At 48.9% G+C, this 16,176-nt stretch overlaps 1 protein-coding gene across 2 annotated transcripts; it reads left to right on the forward strand.

Moving 5' to 3' along the window:
- Positions 1-10,094: 10,094 nt before the first annotated feature.
- Positions 10,095-15,904, forward strand: CFL2 (cofilin 2). Of its 2 annotated transcripts, none has more exons than XM_075030297.1 (4): positions 10,095-10,252; positions 11,737-12,044; positions 12,145-12,221; positions 12,313-15,904. In XM_075030297.1, the coding sequence occupies exons 1-4, from the start codon at positions 10,250-10,252 to the stop codon at positions 12,423-12,425; spliced, it is 501 nt and encodes a 166-aa protein (XP_074886398.1). In that variant the 5' UTR covers positions 10,095-10,249; the 3' UTR covers positions 12,426-15,904. The 2 variants fall into 2 exon arrangements, with proteins under 2 accessions (XP_074886398.1, XP_074886399.1); XM_075030298.1 differs by lacking the exon at positions 10,095-10,252 and adding an exon at positions 10,838-11,609.
- The last annotated feature ends 272 nt before the right edge of the window (positions 15,905-16,176 follow it).

Genomic DNA, 16,176 nt, shown 5'->3' on the forward strand with positions numbered 1-16,176 from the left:
AGCACCATCCCTAAAAAGTGTCGATGTATGTGTGTATACTTGTGCAAAGTTTTGTATTTTTAGCTGCTGTAAGCCACTGACTATTAAAATAATGGTTCTCATTCACGAATGTTGTACTTTTATGTCTTTAAAAGGTTCGTCTCCAGTACCTGGTAAAACTGTGATTTACTAGGCCACGAGTGGTGCTGGGAGCAAAGCCCAACTTCCTCCTGCCTCCCCCTGCTCCCAGCAGCATCCACTCGCCTGAGCTTCGGTGACAACGTGCAGCTGGGTCCACGTTTAAACTTGATTTTATTTTTTAAGTAATCAAATGAATCTGACCTGCTGTTGGTGAAACGCTCCACCCTCGGCCACGTACCTGCAGCTGCATTCTGGCAAACAGATACTTTTCCCAACCAGTGCTTTTTAATATTTCGACTGCATTAAAATGCTAAACATCAATATGAACTACACCTGAAATGTTTTCAGTGGCAGAAGGCCTCAGGCTGCATCTGTTTTCCAAAAAGTGCACTGAGGCCAACTTTGGGTTTGTTTCTCTACTGTAATATATCAATTTCCTGGATTTGTAGGGCTTCTTTTCCGGAAAAGTGCTGAAACTAATTTTAAATTACTTTTTTTTTAGGTGCAACTCCATCTTTAAAATTTTTGAGGTATGAAAGAAGAAGGGGAAGAAAAATGTCCTCTGGGCCTGCAAGCAGAGGAGTGTATCAGAGGCTGCCTTGCGAGAGGCCATGGGTATGGCAGGAGGCTGGCGGGGCGCGAGGTGCTCGGCCCCACGCGATCCCCTCACCCTTTGCCAGAGCGGGGAGAAGGCAGCAAGCACCGGCGCTCTGCCTGCGCCCTCCCCGCGGCTCGCAGAGTACATCCAGCTGTTCAGGTCACTCGCTTTTGATGATAGAAATGTTTGGTTGGGCCAAGTTTCCTACAAGGATGTTAGGTGACAGCATACTCTCCAAAGCGCTGGCCACTGCCCACAGAAGATCAGCTTTCACTTATTCTTCTCTACAGTCGTTCGCCTTTCCTTTCTTAGGTTTGCTTCAAAGAACCACAATAGAAAGGGTCTTTATTCGAGTCATGGAGTGCCGCTGCGCTAGCATCGTGTCGCAGCGCAGGGTTCCTCTGGCGCTGTGTACAGCCTGGTTTAACAGTGCCATGTGGAGGAACTGAAAACAGCATGCTTGTGCCGTAATTTCCCTTGTAACAAAGTTGTCTCGTAGAGGATATTCCTGCTCTGCTAGGCTAATACGCATTCCAACTTGAGTTTTGTCAGTTTGCTATTCTTAGCTTACCAATTTACTTCGGCTTTATATAGCTATTTCCTAGATTAACAGTCCTATAAGAATGTATATAATAATCGATGTGCTTTCCAATTTTCCTCCTCTGAGCGCCTTACAGATGAAATTAGTTTGGAGAGGAAAGGACTTTGAAGAGACAGGCTGTGCTGTGGCTTGGCTGCTGTGAATCATGTGTTCGAAATGGCAGAAATGTGAGCCAGGATGCTGAAACGTTTGGGGTTTGGATGGCAGTTCTACATTTGATTCTGGGCAGCATGGGGATTTGCCTGTGGGATCAGGGCTTCATAGTTGCCTTTCGCGAGCATTCCTGTGCAGATCCCACCATCAGTCACATGCTGGGCTCTGCAGTCCTGGCACCACTCGAGAGGACTGCTGTCACCGGAGGACACTTTCACACTGACCAACAGGTTCCGCGATCCAGCAACGGTTATAAATAAATATTCCTGTGCCCCAGTCATCCTAAAGCCCATCCTCAACCACCAGAAAGTGATCTCAACTCATGTATTTAGCATGTTAGGATTAGCTAATGTTTTATTTTTAGGTTGCTATCTGACAAAAAAAAAACCTTAGCAGTTTTCAGAGGCAAGACCAACTTTTTAAGCAACATACTTTGTGAGGTGGTTTTGCAATGCTTGAGCAGGTTTAGTCTGTGCATCTTTTGTTTCCATTGTGGTCCATTTTTGCTTCAAAGTGGTTTCTTAGAACTGGTCCTCGGGTTCAACCTTCATCAAACAGAATTTCCTTCCATTCTGATGCAATGCTGCAAACTGAGTCCTAGGTCTGTCTAGAGCAATTTTAATAGTATTAAAACGTCAGAACCAAAAGTGTCTGTCCTCCTTTTTGTCCGGCCTTTGCAACTTCCAATCTAAACAGGCCATATGTATTAATCTCCCCTGTCTTGGCACTTTTGTGGTGGCTTCCTCCATCTCCTGGAGAGGATTTGATCCTTTCCTGGTGATTATTTTTTGTATTGCAAAGATGTCTCCTTAAACCAGACCTACAATATCATAGAAGTGCTGATCATGATTAGAAACCGTCCATTTCCAAGGACCTTATTCCAATGCGGTGACATAACTCCAGTAGAAGGGGAAGCACAGAGCGATGAACGTTATTAGCAGAATCAGCCCAAGGCTGCAAGAGTTGGGATTAGTGCCCAAAATCTGTGTGCAATCTGTGTACAGTGCTGCTCTGCACTTGTCCAGCCACAGGAAAACAAGGATTCCTTGTCCCACCAGGAACCCTGGCTGTCTCAGGGGAGTCCACGTTTTGGGGGGCTCGTCTGTAAAGAAAAGTGTAAAAAAGTTGAATCGTATTCCTTACGTGCCAGCTAGCCCCAGCATCTTGAAGGTCTGCATGCATCTATCCAGAAGGGAAAGAGCTTTCTGAAATCATTGCCGCCTTTTCCTGGAGGTGCACCAGTTTAAATTGTGCCATCTGCTGCGACGTCTGACCGCATCCCAGCTTTTGGCAGCCATCCTCCTGCAAACCAGGCTGAAGCCATTCAAGAAATTACCCCTTCCAGCTGTCCTGCTCCTCTGCTGAGAGGAATCACTGCTCTGTGGCTGAACAAGTTTTCAGAAACCTAGACAAGATGAAACTGCTGTTGGGAAAGTTGTAGATGTGGACTATCTTGGTGACACTACTGGTGTCCTTACTCCTTCTGTGTGTAAGTTTTATTATATTTATGTACTAAATTTTACATACTGCGAGCAAGCGAAGAACCAGCTGTTGAGCCACAGCACAGAGTAAGATAACAGACCACGTTTTTATCTCCATTCTGATTTTAAAAAGAAACAAAAAAATTCTGCTTCTGTGCTATGGCAAGTCTATTGACATCCTAGTGTAAGAGGCAGCAGAACTGGACTTCCTAAGCTTGGAGGGAGAAACTTGGAGACTGCCAATATAAGGACTATCACTCAATTTGTAAGAAATGGGAGAAAGAGCAAAAATTGTTGAATGCTGCTGAGGCACGTGCATAGCAAAAGGACATTGCGGCAGTAAGAGACGCATGGCTTGAGCGAGGTGTACAACAGTGCTGAACACCCCCTGTAATAACAGACAACTTTCTTCTGGTGGCAAAGGCAGGGAATTTTTGCCATAAACTTGAAGAGGTTAGCAAGGGGTGAAATTGCTATTGAAGAAGCACCTCCTGGGACCATCGCATTCATTAACATCCCCGCTAACCTTAGGCATCCCAGTTTTATAGCTCTGCTAGAAATTCCTGACTGAAACCAGCAAAACTATTAAAGGCACCTCCTCTACGTTACTCGTATGCGTGTCCTGGAATAGTGCCGGGAAGGAGTGTGAGGCTGTTGGGTTCATCTGCAGCTGTGAGTGGATGCCGTGGGCTGGGGGAATGGTGCTTAAATAGGACGCAGGCGTGACTTCCCAGGCACTACCCTCCTCTGTGCAGCAGCTCCTCTGCTGCGGACACGGACAGCAAGAATAACGTATTTCAAACTAAAAGCAGCGTACTCCAGCTGCAAACAAGCTGGCAGTACCAGAAAACGTTTTGCTTTTTCTACGTACTGGTTTCACAGCTGGCATGCTTTTAATGCGAGAGATCTTCGCTTTTAGGGGACTCTGCCATTAGCTCATTTCATAGGAAAAAGTTACATATACAGAACAAGAACACAAAGGGAATGGGTTATCCAGAAGAGGTTTTACCAGGTGACCGATACATCTAGCAAATTACGCCATTGCTTTTTGGCTGCTTGAAGAACATTTCTGGACTTTTATCAGAAAAATTAAATAATAAAATCTATACCTTGTTTAATGTTACAGCCTATTTTTCCAAAGCACTCTGGCAGTTCTTCCCCTCATCCACTTACTTACCCAGCATATAGGTCAGCTATATACACCTGGTTTTCTAAAGGTCACTTTGGCTCCCTTCTTGCCGTTTCACTGTAGTAAGCATTATTCTGTGATGCACAGCAACTACCGTGCTCCCAGAAAATCATGCTCCTTTTTACATTTCCTCTCTTTAGATAGGATTTACCATATTGCATCCATGTCCGCTATATAGCTGGAGTTCTGCTTCACTGTATGGACAGATATATGCGTGTCTTGGACACACTGGTAGTTGGAGATAACAGCCAACATCAAACTCCTCAAACTCAGTGTTGTCAGAGGATGCTTATTGAGAAGGAAAGTCTGACTTTGCTGTTTGCTTGAAACAGAGGTTTCAAGAAAATAATTGTTCTGCCTGACCTACATTTCCTTCCTTAGGAGGAAGGATGGTCTAGGGTTTAAAGCAGGGATGGGGATCCAAGCCTCCATGCTCTGTGCCTGGACTCACCACAGCCTTCCCGGGTGACCCCAGGCGACCCATCGAACACGATAAATAATACTCATCAGACAGGGATACTTCATTAACAGTTTTAATAAAAAGCCTTGAGATCTTGGAATAAAAATGCTACAGGTAGAAGTAAAAAAAACAAAACAAAACAAAACCGTCTTTACCATGGAAGTGAAAGTTGTCTGAAAAATAAAAGTGAATAAACTGAATGATTGAAAGCAGTCAGTGGCTGATCTTGTAAATCCTTCCTTACCTGAGGTTATGCTGTAAGTTTATCTCAGCTGTGAACAAGAGGCAGCAAGAGAGAGACTTGGGAAGAAACTGCTCATGGGGAAAATGCATTTTGCAGGGCTTACAGGAATTTATGAAGGCTAGCAGGGTAAATAGTAGTTACTTTTTCTAGTGCTATAAATGTGCAAACCTTTGTGAATGTCGAGTATGTGCTAATTACTTAAAAGTAATTTTTATCTTCTGTTTTTATTAATAAGGCTGAGCAAAGTTTCCCTGTATTTTAGACCTCAGGGGAGTTTTTTGTTGCGTGCAGCCATTTTTCTGCCATTAGTTTCCACATTTCTCTCACAGGAGGAATTTTTATTTCCTTTTTTGTTACGTTTAAACACCATCCCTAAAACGACGTCACTGCAAGACATAACATTTTAACTAAATCTCTCTTTGATTGTCCACTGACCAAAGACGGGCCGGCGGCTGCCGGGCGTTGTGATTCACCGGCACGTGTGACTTACCAGCGCGGCGCCGAGCGGCGGCGGCAGAGGGGGGAATTCCACGCTGCCCCCCCGGCCACGCGGCTGCTGCTCCTCCCGCATCCGCGCCGGCCGGCACCGCCTCACGCCGCCGCCTCCTCCCGCCTCCCCTGCCCGCTCGCCTGGCGTGGGGCCGTAGGGCGACCTCGGCCGGGGAACGCCGACGGCCGAAGAGCTTTCCAAGGGAGGAAAAAAGAGGGGGGGGGGGTGCTTTTCTTCAGCCACGTCGCTGCCCAGTCGGAAAAGCAGCTCCGCCTGGCAGGGAAAGGGGCCGCGGGAACCAACCCAAGTACCGCAGCGCTCAGGCCGGCATCGCGCCTCGGGGGAATCTTAGCCCGCCTCCGGCAGCTGCGCCTCCTTGCTGCAGCGAGAGGGTCGGCGGGCAGGACCCCTGGAGCCCCGGGTGGCCGCCGGGGGCGGCAGCTGGCGGGCGGGCGGGCAGCACGGGGGGGGCCACGCCGGGGCTGCCGAGCACGGCGGGAGCGGGGCGGCAGCCCGGGCCGACCGTGACTCAGCCGGAGGAATGTCCTGGCACGGGAGGCCGGGGCGCCCGGCGAGGCTGACGCAACGGGCACGGCTCGCTCCCGTCTCCGCGGCGGGCAGAGGCCAGCGGGCACGGCCGGACTCCTTCGGGAACGGCGGCCAGCGCCCCGCTCCTCCTCGGCCCTGCCCGAGCCGTCGAGAAGTTGACTGAGAGCGTGGAGCCCCAGAGGGATTCTGGGACCAGAGCGGTGGGAGAGGCTGCTTAAGCGGGCAGAAGTGGCCCTGCCAGGGAGGGTGGGGCCGCGGCTTCCCTTGGGGGGGAATCTGCCTCCCGGTCCCACAGCGGGGCTTGCTGCGGACCCCTGCTCCGCGCCAGCACGCGCGTCCTGCCCCTCGCTGCACGCTCCCAGGATCGGCGCCCACGGGAGGCACCGCAAGTCTTGCTAACTCGCAGCAAAATCGCGCTAGGGTCCGCCGCTTACAGTCAAATACATTTACCGTCTAGTTTTTTAGAAGAAATGTGTCTGCGGTGTAAGGAAAGACATGAAAACTCGGTGTTTGCCTTTCACTGGGTTTTTCTCTAATGCTCACTTCCATTACAAGAAGTTAAGATTTTATCCGGCATGCTTTGCACTCCCACTGAAAATACAGAACTGTCGGAGCGAAACTGGATGTTTTCCAGAGGTACGCAAGAGAGCAAAGGGGGAAAGGAAGTGCCCTGAGCAACAGATCTCATCAAATGCAGTTTCCTATGGATTTCTCTCTCTTGAAAGATCAATTTTTTCTAACTGAACAGTATTAAGACTTTCAATGTACACCTACGCAAGTTCCTCTGCTTTCCCTTTGTAGTCCTCCTCCTGAACGTAATCTGGCCACACCATAACAGATCTGATGTCTCCTAGCGGAAACCAACAAGTTCCTGAGCTGAACTGGTAGGCATACAGCCCCACTTTCTTCTATCTCAAATGAATTATTTTATGAAACTTAATTACTTAATTAAGGATCTTAATTACTTTTGCGACCTCTATCCTTCTGCCAGATTTAACTCAAATAAGCTAACAAGTTGAAAAGTCACTGGGACAAGGACTAGCCCCAGTGACAGAGGAGATGCCCGAGGAGGCCAAGCAGAGGCCTTGCTTCCATGGGAAATGAGGCTGAAATGATAACGTTGAGTTTAGTGACGTTGACAGAGAAGCACAGAGGAGGTACAGCATACAGAAGGAAAGGACTATGATTTCAGAGAGCTTCAATGCATAAGGCAACTTAGTTCATTATAACCACTTCGCACTAATGAGCATCCAGGAGTTGAATCCGAACAAACAGTGCCTTCTGCTTCACGGTGAGTCATTGCTTCCATCCACAGAGGGTGAGGGGAGGCTTGGAGGGCTTCCTCAGATGCATGTGCTCCGCATAGGGTATCGTTCACAAAGCTTTTAGTGCTGCTGCTGCTGGACTCTCTGAATCATAGGGCTATTTTGGTGGTGCTTGGTGGGATGCAGGTCTTGTGGGGCATAGGTAGTGAAACTCAATGCCTCCTGAGTGCAGCAAGATGCCATGGTGGGGAACCAGCTTTGTCTGAGTCTGCTCCAGCAATAAGATTTGCTTGGTCATTATTGCTCTTGGCTGGATACTGGCCATTTCTGTGGCCTCCAAGGTCACCACTGGGCTCTATCACAAGTTCCTTCCCTGATCGCTGCAGCCACCGGGAGTCCATCGTTCATTTTCTTGAAAATGAGAAGCCCCTTTCTCTTTACCTGTGACCTGTTTTTCACCCCTGAGAAATGCTGTTTCTGGTAAACGCATTTCTTTCTCAGAGATTTCTATAAAGTCATGAAATACTCCTTCTTCAGCCCTTGCTTCTTCTGTACTCCGACAACTGCCAGGCGCCAGTCAGTGATGTGCAGCGGTAGCCCTGTGTGCCTCAGGTATGCACCTTGGGAGGTGAAGAGAATAACAAGCACTTCTGATTCATTATTCAGTTTCCATGGTAGTAAAGACAGAGGGTGAGTCATGCACAGTCTTGGAGTTGTCATCCCTGGAGCATCTACCCAGCCGTGCAACTCTGGAGCTGGTAACTCTTTCTCAACCTTTCGTTTTACAAGCCTGGGATATGCAGTGCAGAGGCCCCGTGCGGGTGGCTGAAGATGCACTGCAAGGGCACAGGATTAGGGCACTGACACGCAGCGGTTTCATAGTATTGTACAAGTGTCGAAGACGCCTGCTGAGCCCGTGGCAGCGACTGTGGTCACTGGCACCGGAGGATGTACTGCACACGCGCACGGCTGCATCTGCTTGCAAAGACAAAGGAACCCCTACGCTGCTATTTGCCACAGCGGCCTCCCAACATTGTGCATGGCTGCAAGGACGCAGACCTCCGTTTGGGACACTCAGCAGGCACAGCGTGCCATGACATGCTGCAGCATCAGGAAGGCTGTTTTGGGAGACATTAAACCATCCTGACAAAGAGGATCTGAAACCGCTTAACGTCCACACCAGTCCATGAAGCTGTGCAACAGCAGCAGATGCCCAGAAATGGGGCTGTCAAGACACTCCCGGGGACTTATGCTGGTTTAAGCCAAGCATAAAACTGTGTCTTGAGAGTTATCCGGTTTAGGATTTGTGCTATTAATTCCCATAACGATTTTCACCTATCCTAACTTGTTTGATCAAAAAGCAGCACATACTGTATTTGAAAAGTGAATTGGGTAATGGCTGACTCTTTAAATGCAAATACGCAATAAAGGTACTCTTTCCTGGCTCCCACACTGCTGGCACTGAACAAGCAGTAAGAGTGAACAAGTGGCCATCAGCTGGAAAAACGCCGAGTCTAATACTCTTAATGTTTTCAGCTCAGTGGCGGTGGGGAGTCCTGAACGGGTGGCTGTAAGGAGCCAAAGGGTAATATTGCTCCGGGTTAGAAATTTCAAGGCTGATGGGCCAAATTTTGAATATTGATGCATGCCATTCAGTCTTGAATTCTGCATACAGAGAGGGCGGGATGTAACTCAAATAGGAGATTGGAAACATAGTGGCTCATCCAGTCAAGGTGGCCAAGAGCATATAGTAATGGAGAAAGGGGAAAAAAACCCACATCCCTCATGCCATGCAGTGTGAAATGTGTATATATGTATGTATGCATGTACGTATATACACGCATGCTGACAAACACTAGTTTGTTGGTTTCCATCAAGGTACTATTAGCAATTCAGGTGTTCCGGGGAGAGGCGGCTGACCGGCCACGATGCAGCTGCGTGCTCCCTCGTATAGCTGTTTTGAGATCTGCATCTTCTAAAGGATCTCTTGGATTTCAGGGACACCAGTTCGGGGAGCCGACAACCCTCTTGTCCACTTGGATGGGCCAGGGGCAGAATGCTCCGTGTTTGGTGTGCTGTGCCTGAGTGCCTGTCGAGCTCAGTACGGACAAGTGGAACACCCTCGGGAGGGTTATCCTTCCTCGTTTTCTGTAAGTCACCTTCCTATCTTTTACCGCTGCTCCTTCTGCCTTGCGTGCGGTGTTCCGCCCCACCGCCTGAGCAGCTCTCTCAAAACCACAGGTGCTGTCTCTGCGCCAGGCCCCCCCGGGCCTTTCCCCACAGAGACAAGGCAGCCGCGGCAGCAGCACGGCTCCCGTTCCGCGGGTGGACAAGGACCCGTGGCACGCGGCAACCGCAGAGCGTCCCCCGTGCCGCCCCGTCGGGGGGTGCAGGCACACGGACAGCGCTCGGCCCCGAAAGCGCCAAGAGGCGGCCGACGCCACGGCCGAGGCTTTGGAGCAGTGCAAAGCACGCTGGCCAAGGCAGCGGCGCCGGGCAGGAGGTGCGGGGCAGGGCCGGGAGCCGCCGCGCCCGGGGCAGCCCCGCCTGGCTCCAGAAGAAGCCCCGCCGCCACCGCGGCCCGACCGGCTGCTTCTGCTCCGCGCCGGGCCGAGGGGCCGCATCGCCCCCTCGACGGCCGGCGACCCGCCGGGGTAGGCCTGGGGCCGGCCTAGCGGGGAGACGCCGGGGGCCGCGGGGCCGAGGCGCGGCCGCCCGAGCGCTTCCAGCCGCACCCGCGGGGCAGCGGCGGCGCCTGCCCGCGCCGCGCGACCGGCCGGGCCCCGCCGCGGGGGCGAGGGGGCGGCCGGGCCCCGCCGCCCGCAGGCCCGGCCCGACCCGGCCCGGCCCGGCGCGGCGCGGCCCTGCCCTGCCCCGCGGGGGGGCGGCCCGGCGCGGCGCGGCGCGGCGCGGCCCGGCCCGGCGGCACGTGGTGGCGGCGCGGCCCATGTGACCGGCCCTCCCCGGCCGCCGCGGCTCATCCCCCGCCCGGCCCGAGTCCCCGCCCGCCTCGCCCCCAGCGCAGCGCTCCGCTCCGCTCTCCTGCGTGCAGCAGCCCCGCACCGCAGGCAGCCGCCGCCCGCCCCGGGACCCGGCGCCATGGTAAGGGCGGCGCGGCGCGGCCCGGCCGAGCGGGGAGGGCGGCGGGAGTGGGCCCGCGGCGGGCGGCGGCGGCAGCGCGGCCCGGCGGGGCGCGGGGCCGGGCTGAGCAGGCCCGGCGCGGCGCGGCCCGGCGCGGCGGCCTCCGGCGGCCATTTTAGTCTAATTTTAGCCGGGTGCGGGGGGAAGGGGCGGTGGGAGCGGCCGCGGGGCAGGAGCGGGCGGCGGGGCGGGCCGCGGCGGGGCCGGGGGCCGGCGGTCGGGGCCGGCCGGGCGGCGCAGCGCTCCCTGCGGCATCGCCCGGCCGTGCGAGCGCCGGTCGGTGCGCGGCTGCGAGGGGGGGGGCCGGGCGCCGGCGGGCGCGGGGAGAGGGGCTGCCGCGGCCCGGCGCCGGGCCCGGCCCGGCGCCCGAGGGGGTATCCGCGGCCGGCGGGGGGAGCGGGGCGGCCGGGGGCGCCCGTCGGGAAGCGGCGGGGCCGGAGCGAGGGGTGGCCGAGAGCGGGGCTGGAGGGCGGCGGGGCGGCGGGACGGCCGGTCCCCCGGGGCGAACGCCGTCCCCGCGAACAAAGCGGGGAGCGGGGGCCGGCGGGCTCCCCCGGGGACAAAGCCGGCGGCTCCCGGCGAGCCGCGCACCTGCCTCCCCCGGAGAGCCTGCGCCGGCGGCGCCCGCCTCTTCGGATGGAATCGCTGGGCCGAGAGCGAGGGCGCTGCGGATGGGTTTGGCTCGCCGGCTCGCAGGGGGGCTTGCGAAATTATTTTCTCTTCGCCGTGAGCACCCCGTTTGCCCTGTCGGTGTTCCGTTTTCGTGCTGGGTTTAGGCTCGGGTTTTGAAGGGCTGGCGAGCCTTATGGTGGGGAGCTGTGCACATCGTAACTGGTATTTTTGTACGAAGCAAGAGCAGCCGAGCAGTACTTGTGCAGCAGCACGAAGTAGAATTCAGGAGTTTTTAAAGCGCGGTGTTGAAGCTGACACAATGCAGAAAACATTTCTGCTGCTTGTAGAGCCTTACATCACCCAGCAAAATGAGAGTCATGACCGTGCTGGATGTGAGCTGCTGCTGTAGCATTTGTTCCACTAAAAAAAACAAACAAACAAAAAAACGCACCCTCCGTCCCAACCCAAACCTACAAACTCCTCTCTGATGGCCAGTGTGTCGTCCCCCGGCTCTCCTCCTCCTCCTCCCAAATAGGCCAAATGCATGATAAGGTAATGGAAGACTGCTTGAGTAGTACGGTTGTGTGCCTAGTTGTATAAAACTGCTGTCCAGAATCACAGCGGAAGATACCGAGATCTGCAACAAGAGAGTACAGAATTTACACCTCCTTTATATCTTCTGCTCCACAGAAGATAATGTGTTCAGGTTGAGTATAGTGTTTTTATTCTTACAGGGGCAGGCAGACTTCTTTATCTACCGCTGCGGGCTATCATCTTTTCTAGTGAGTGTTAATTTTTGCTGTTTAAATTATTCCTTTGATCTCATTTTACAGGCTTCTGGAGTAACAGTGAATGATGAAGTCATAAAGGTTTTCAATGACATGAAAGTAAGGAAATCTTCAACCCCAGAAGAAATTAAAAAAAGAAAGAAAGCCGTTCTTTTCTGCTTAAGCGATGACAAAAAACAAATAATTGTAGAGGAGTCAAAGCAGATACTGGTTGGTGACATTGGAGATACCGTGGAGGACCCCTATACAGCCTTTGTGAAGTTGCTACCTTTGAACGATTGCCGATATGCTTTGTATGATGCCACATATGAGACAAAGGAATCTAAGAAAGAAGACCTGGTATTTATATTCTGGTGTGTAAAACCAAAGCTCGCTGTTAAAATTGAATGTTCTGGAGTTAATGCTGGGTGGCTGAATAACTGTTTTGCTGTGGTTTTCTTCCTTCCTTTAAAGGGCTCCTGAAAGTGCACCTTTAAAAAGCAAGATGATCTACGCAAGCTCTAAAGATGCCATTAAAAAGAAATTTACAGGTACGGACCTAAAAATGTTTTGCTCATTAATTATAATGCCATTTCGATGTTGAGGTTCTCACAAGTACGTTGTTGTCCGTCTGTCTTTCAGGTATTAAACATGAGTGGCAAGTAAATGGTTTGGATGATATTAAGGACCGTTCAACACTTGGAGAGAAATTGGGAGGCAACGTGGTAGTTTCACTTGAAGGAAAACCCTTATAAAAAGACAGACAAGTGCCATCTGGATCTAAGGAGCTTCCATTTCTGCAGCTCGTTCAATTGGAATAGTATTAGTCTCCCTGTCCCCTTCCCTCCTCAAAAAAATAAGTCCCTTCCCTAATGCCCCTGAAGGAGATGTCATTGTTAAGCAGTCTACCAGTGATTGCCATTAGACTGTTTAATCCTGGTAGTTTTATGTAGGATCCAAGGAATGCTTTCACGTCATACTCTTAGCCAAAACTGACGTTGCAGGCATTCCTTGCAACGTGTACAATGAATGTGATAGTTAATGTGAATAGTCTAGCAGACAGCAAAGGGTAAGCTCATTGAATGCCTTGAAAGTATTGTCCACTGGTCGGATGGTAGACTCTATACAGTATTACTTACAGTTGCACTTGATTGCAGTTCCATGAGGCTCTTGTGCATTCATACACCTCACCTGCCTTGACAAGCCTATTTTTGTGACATGGCAGCACACAACACTATGCATTTAAAGCACTTTTTTGTAATATGTTTGACCCGCCCCCCCCCAAAGGAATGCCAATTAAGTTGCTGTAACTGTGTCATCAAATTATTGTAGTACCTCAGTTTCATTCCTGTTACATGCATATCTTTATAAATGAAGTAGCTGTTACGATGCCTTTTGTTTTCCATTGAATGTACACTACTGAACAGGAGTAGAAGTTATCTTGTTTACCATGTGAGTCTTGAAACACTAAAGTTTTGTAAAACATCAGTCATGGTGGCAATTTCTGTATTAAAAAGAGCCTTAAATGGAACATTGTTTTTCGAGATCAAAAACTGGCCACGCTGCAATAAAACTTGTGGCTTATTACAGAACGTTGCCTTGTTTTCATTGGAAAATAGAGTTTTTAAGTATGTTTAAGCATATTTCAAATAACTTCTGTGGAAAGTATTGTAAAGATAAACAATCATTAATCTCATCTTAAATAATGCAAGTTTTTCATTCCTAATCATGATTTAGGCACTGCTTTACAATACTTTGTGGCTCTGTTCTGATCATTCGATAAAGGACCTGATACTAGTTTACTGTTAAAAGTAAAGAAGCTACCACTACTAGAGACCATTAGTTCCATGAAACACTTGTGTCAGAAACGTAAAAATACGAAGTAATTAAGTATGCAGTGTGTTTTGTACCTGAATGTTCTTAAAGTTCTACATGTCAGAGTAAAACCTTGCACGAAATCTTACAGCTTGCCATCTTTTTCAGTAAGATGATGTGTAATGACAGTTACATGCAGAATATGAAGCCGGTAAATAACTTTTGTTTCTGCAGTGTTGCAGTTAGGATGGACTTGGTACAAGAAATAGGCTAAATGAACTGTTCTGCTTGTTAGCTTCTATGTAAATAGAACTGGAAAGTGTTTGCCACTACCGAGGCTTGCATCGGGGACATGTTCTGGCTGGGAGCCAAATAATGCTCTCCTTATAGAGAATTTGATCTGCTCTGTGTGAGCAATCCTCCGTTAGCCAGAGCTATTTATGGCAAACACATGCTTTTGTATCTTGTCATCGTTATCCACAAATGGCAAAACTGGACATGATTCTTCTGGTATGCATAAAGGAGTGCTGTTAGGCAGCCACTTGCAGCTGAACTGTACATGCTGCTAGAAGGAATGCTCTTTATCATTACCTTATTTTAAAAAGTTGGTAGAGTAGAGCTGTGGATCTGTTAAATACGGGCCCTTTATGTTCAGTCCATAGCCCTTTTTCAACAAGGAAGCGGATAATATTCAAAATATTTGGGGTTGGTTTTTTTTTAGTAGTTTAAATAACCTAGTGGTACTGTGTTTAGGCTCTCTTGTCCTGTAGAACTTTAAGACTTTGTTTCAGGCTTGCGGCTATCCCTATGACTTGCACACCTCATTGTGTTAGCTGTTCTATGTAGACTAAACTTTACTAGAATTTAACTAAAAAGGCATGATGACCACTGACTTACTAAGTGTATTAATGAGTCTTGGTTTTGTTCTGCAAAACTCTCCTTTCAGGTACCTTTTAAGGTTGAGAAGTAACTGATGGTATGCATGTTGTCTAGATAAAAAAAAAAATCTTTTTATTGCTCAAAATAGTCTATTTCTGATTATTCACGTTGTGTGCAAAGCCCAGTTTAATGTAAAGATCTACTTTGTGCTTTATGTTTGACTTGAGTTCAGTACAGTATAATGAAATGATCTTTTAACTGATTTTTCACAAGGTATAAATGGTTTCTTTAGAAAAAGCCAAAACTGAAAATGTTGAATTTTAATAAACCCATTTGAATTTAATTTTAGACAGTAAACTTTTTTAAGCAGTACTGTGTTTAAATTTATTGTTTGTCTCTGCTGCAAACAGTCTGGAAAGATGTCTGTGGCTTCTAAGTTGAATATTAAAGGTTAGTTTTGTGGTTTTTTTTTAAACTAGCTTAGGTGTATATTCACTCAGTCCAAGTAGATATAAAATTGAAGCACAAACTGTATTTATGTAAGATTCCTACCAAAAGAAGTTTTGGATCCAGAAGGATCAGCCTGCCTTCAGTTTGTTCTTGAAATGACTGACTGACTGACTGATGTGAGGTCCAATTCAGATGGCTTGCTTTTAAAAAAAAAAACAAAACAAAACAATAAAGTGCTACAGAACTGTTACTGTTTGAATTATAAAACAAATGAGAGACAGCTGGCATCTGTTCCAAAATGGTTTGTCAGCTGTTGTTTTCTGTCATTATGCAAAATGGTGAGGGCCTCATTGTGATCGAGAAGTGGAGGAAAATCCTCTCAAGTTGAATATCTTCTGTGTATCTCCGTGTAGATGTGACTTTTGGGTATCTTGGCTTCAGTTATTTTATTGATAAAGAAATGTTAAATAAAATTTTCATGAGAGTAGCTTGTGCAGAAATGGCATTTTTCTTGTAAAACAAAAAAAATACTTCAAAACCAGCAGTTGCTTTGTTTGATTTGGTAAATTCTGGAAGAGGTATAGACATGCAGGTTTGATTTCTCCAAAAAGGGAAATCGGTCCAAGACCAGGGTGAGTAGGTGAGGTTTATGCTTGTGGCGATTTCAGAAATGCAAAGCTTAAATTTATATGGACTTGAGTGTAAGAATCACTCCTAGTCAGATCATTGAATGGATTTTGAGTATGTTCAGTTAAACCCTAAGTGTTTCCCTGAGTGGAAGAGTCTTTTTCTCCTGTACCATTCCCTCAGAACGAGTGATGGAATACAGCAATTGCCACAATTTGATAATAAGCTTTACTCTCTTATGCCAATTCCAGTATAAACCAAATTTTCATGTCTGCCTATTTTTTTTATAAACTTCTGTAAGTTCCCCTTAGTTTGTGGTGGCAAGTTAATGATTGTAGAGTGAAAACACGGCACTAATGGTGGATGAAAGATCATCAATGTAGCACCTGTCTATAAGTATTGAATTTCTTTGAAATATTTCTGATTTTGAAAACCTGGTATAAATAAAATTAATTTAAATGTCTTCAGATGTTGAGTTTGTTTGTGTTTTAGGCAGCACCTACGCTAATCGCTTTGCTGATGTCTTTGGATTGGCAGCAGCCCAGACACTGTGAAAGGAGAGATCATGGAGTAAGTGCATGGAATACATGCATTTTTGTACTGGGTTTCACCTACAGCCCGTTCAGTTCAATACCTAGCTGTAGGAAAAGCCAGCACCAGTGGCTCTGGAGGTAGGCTTAAAAATGTTTTTAGTGACTGGTGCTGGATAACCTTTTTCTTGTGTTGGGTCCCAGC

Source organism: Buteo buteo, chromosome 6 (assembly GCF_964188355.1).
Source record: "Buteo buteo chromosome 6, bButBut1.hap1.1, whole genome shotgun sequence".
NCBI lineage: Eukaryota > Metazoa > Chordata > Aves > Accipitriformes > Accipitridae > Buteo > Buteo buteo.

What these genes read in the sequence shown, in the direction of transcription:
- CFL2 (XM_075030297.1), top strand. An exon ending in GACCTGGTATTTATATTCTG is followed by an intron (nt 12,045 to 12,144) that starts GTGTGTAAAACC and finishes CTTCCTTTAAAG; the next exon opens with GGCTCCTGAAAGTGCACCTT. An exon ending in CATTAAAAAGAAATTTACAG is followed by an intron (nt 12,222 to 12,312) that starts GTACGGACCTAA and finishes TCTGTCTTTCAG; the next exon opens with GTATTAAACATGAGTGGCAA.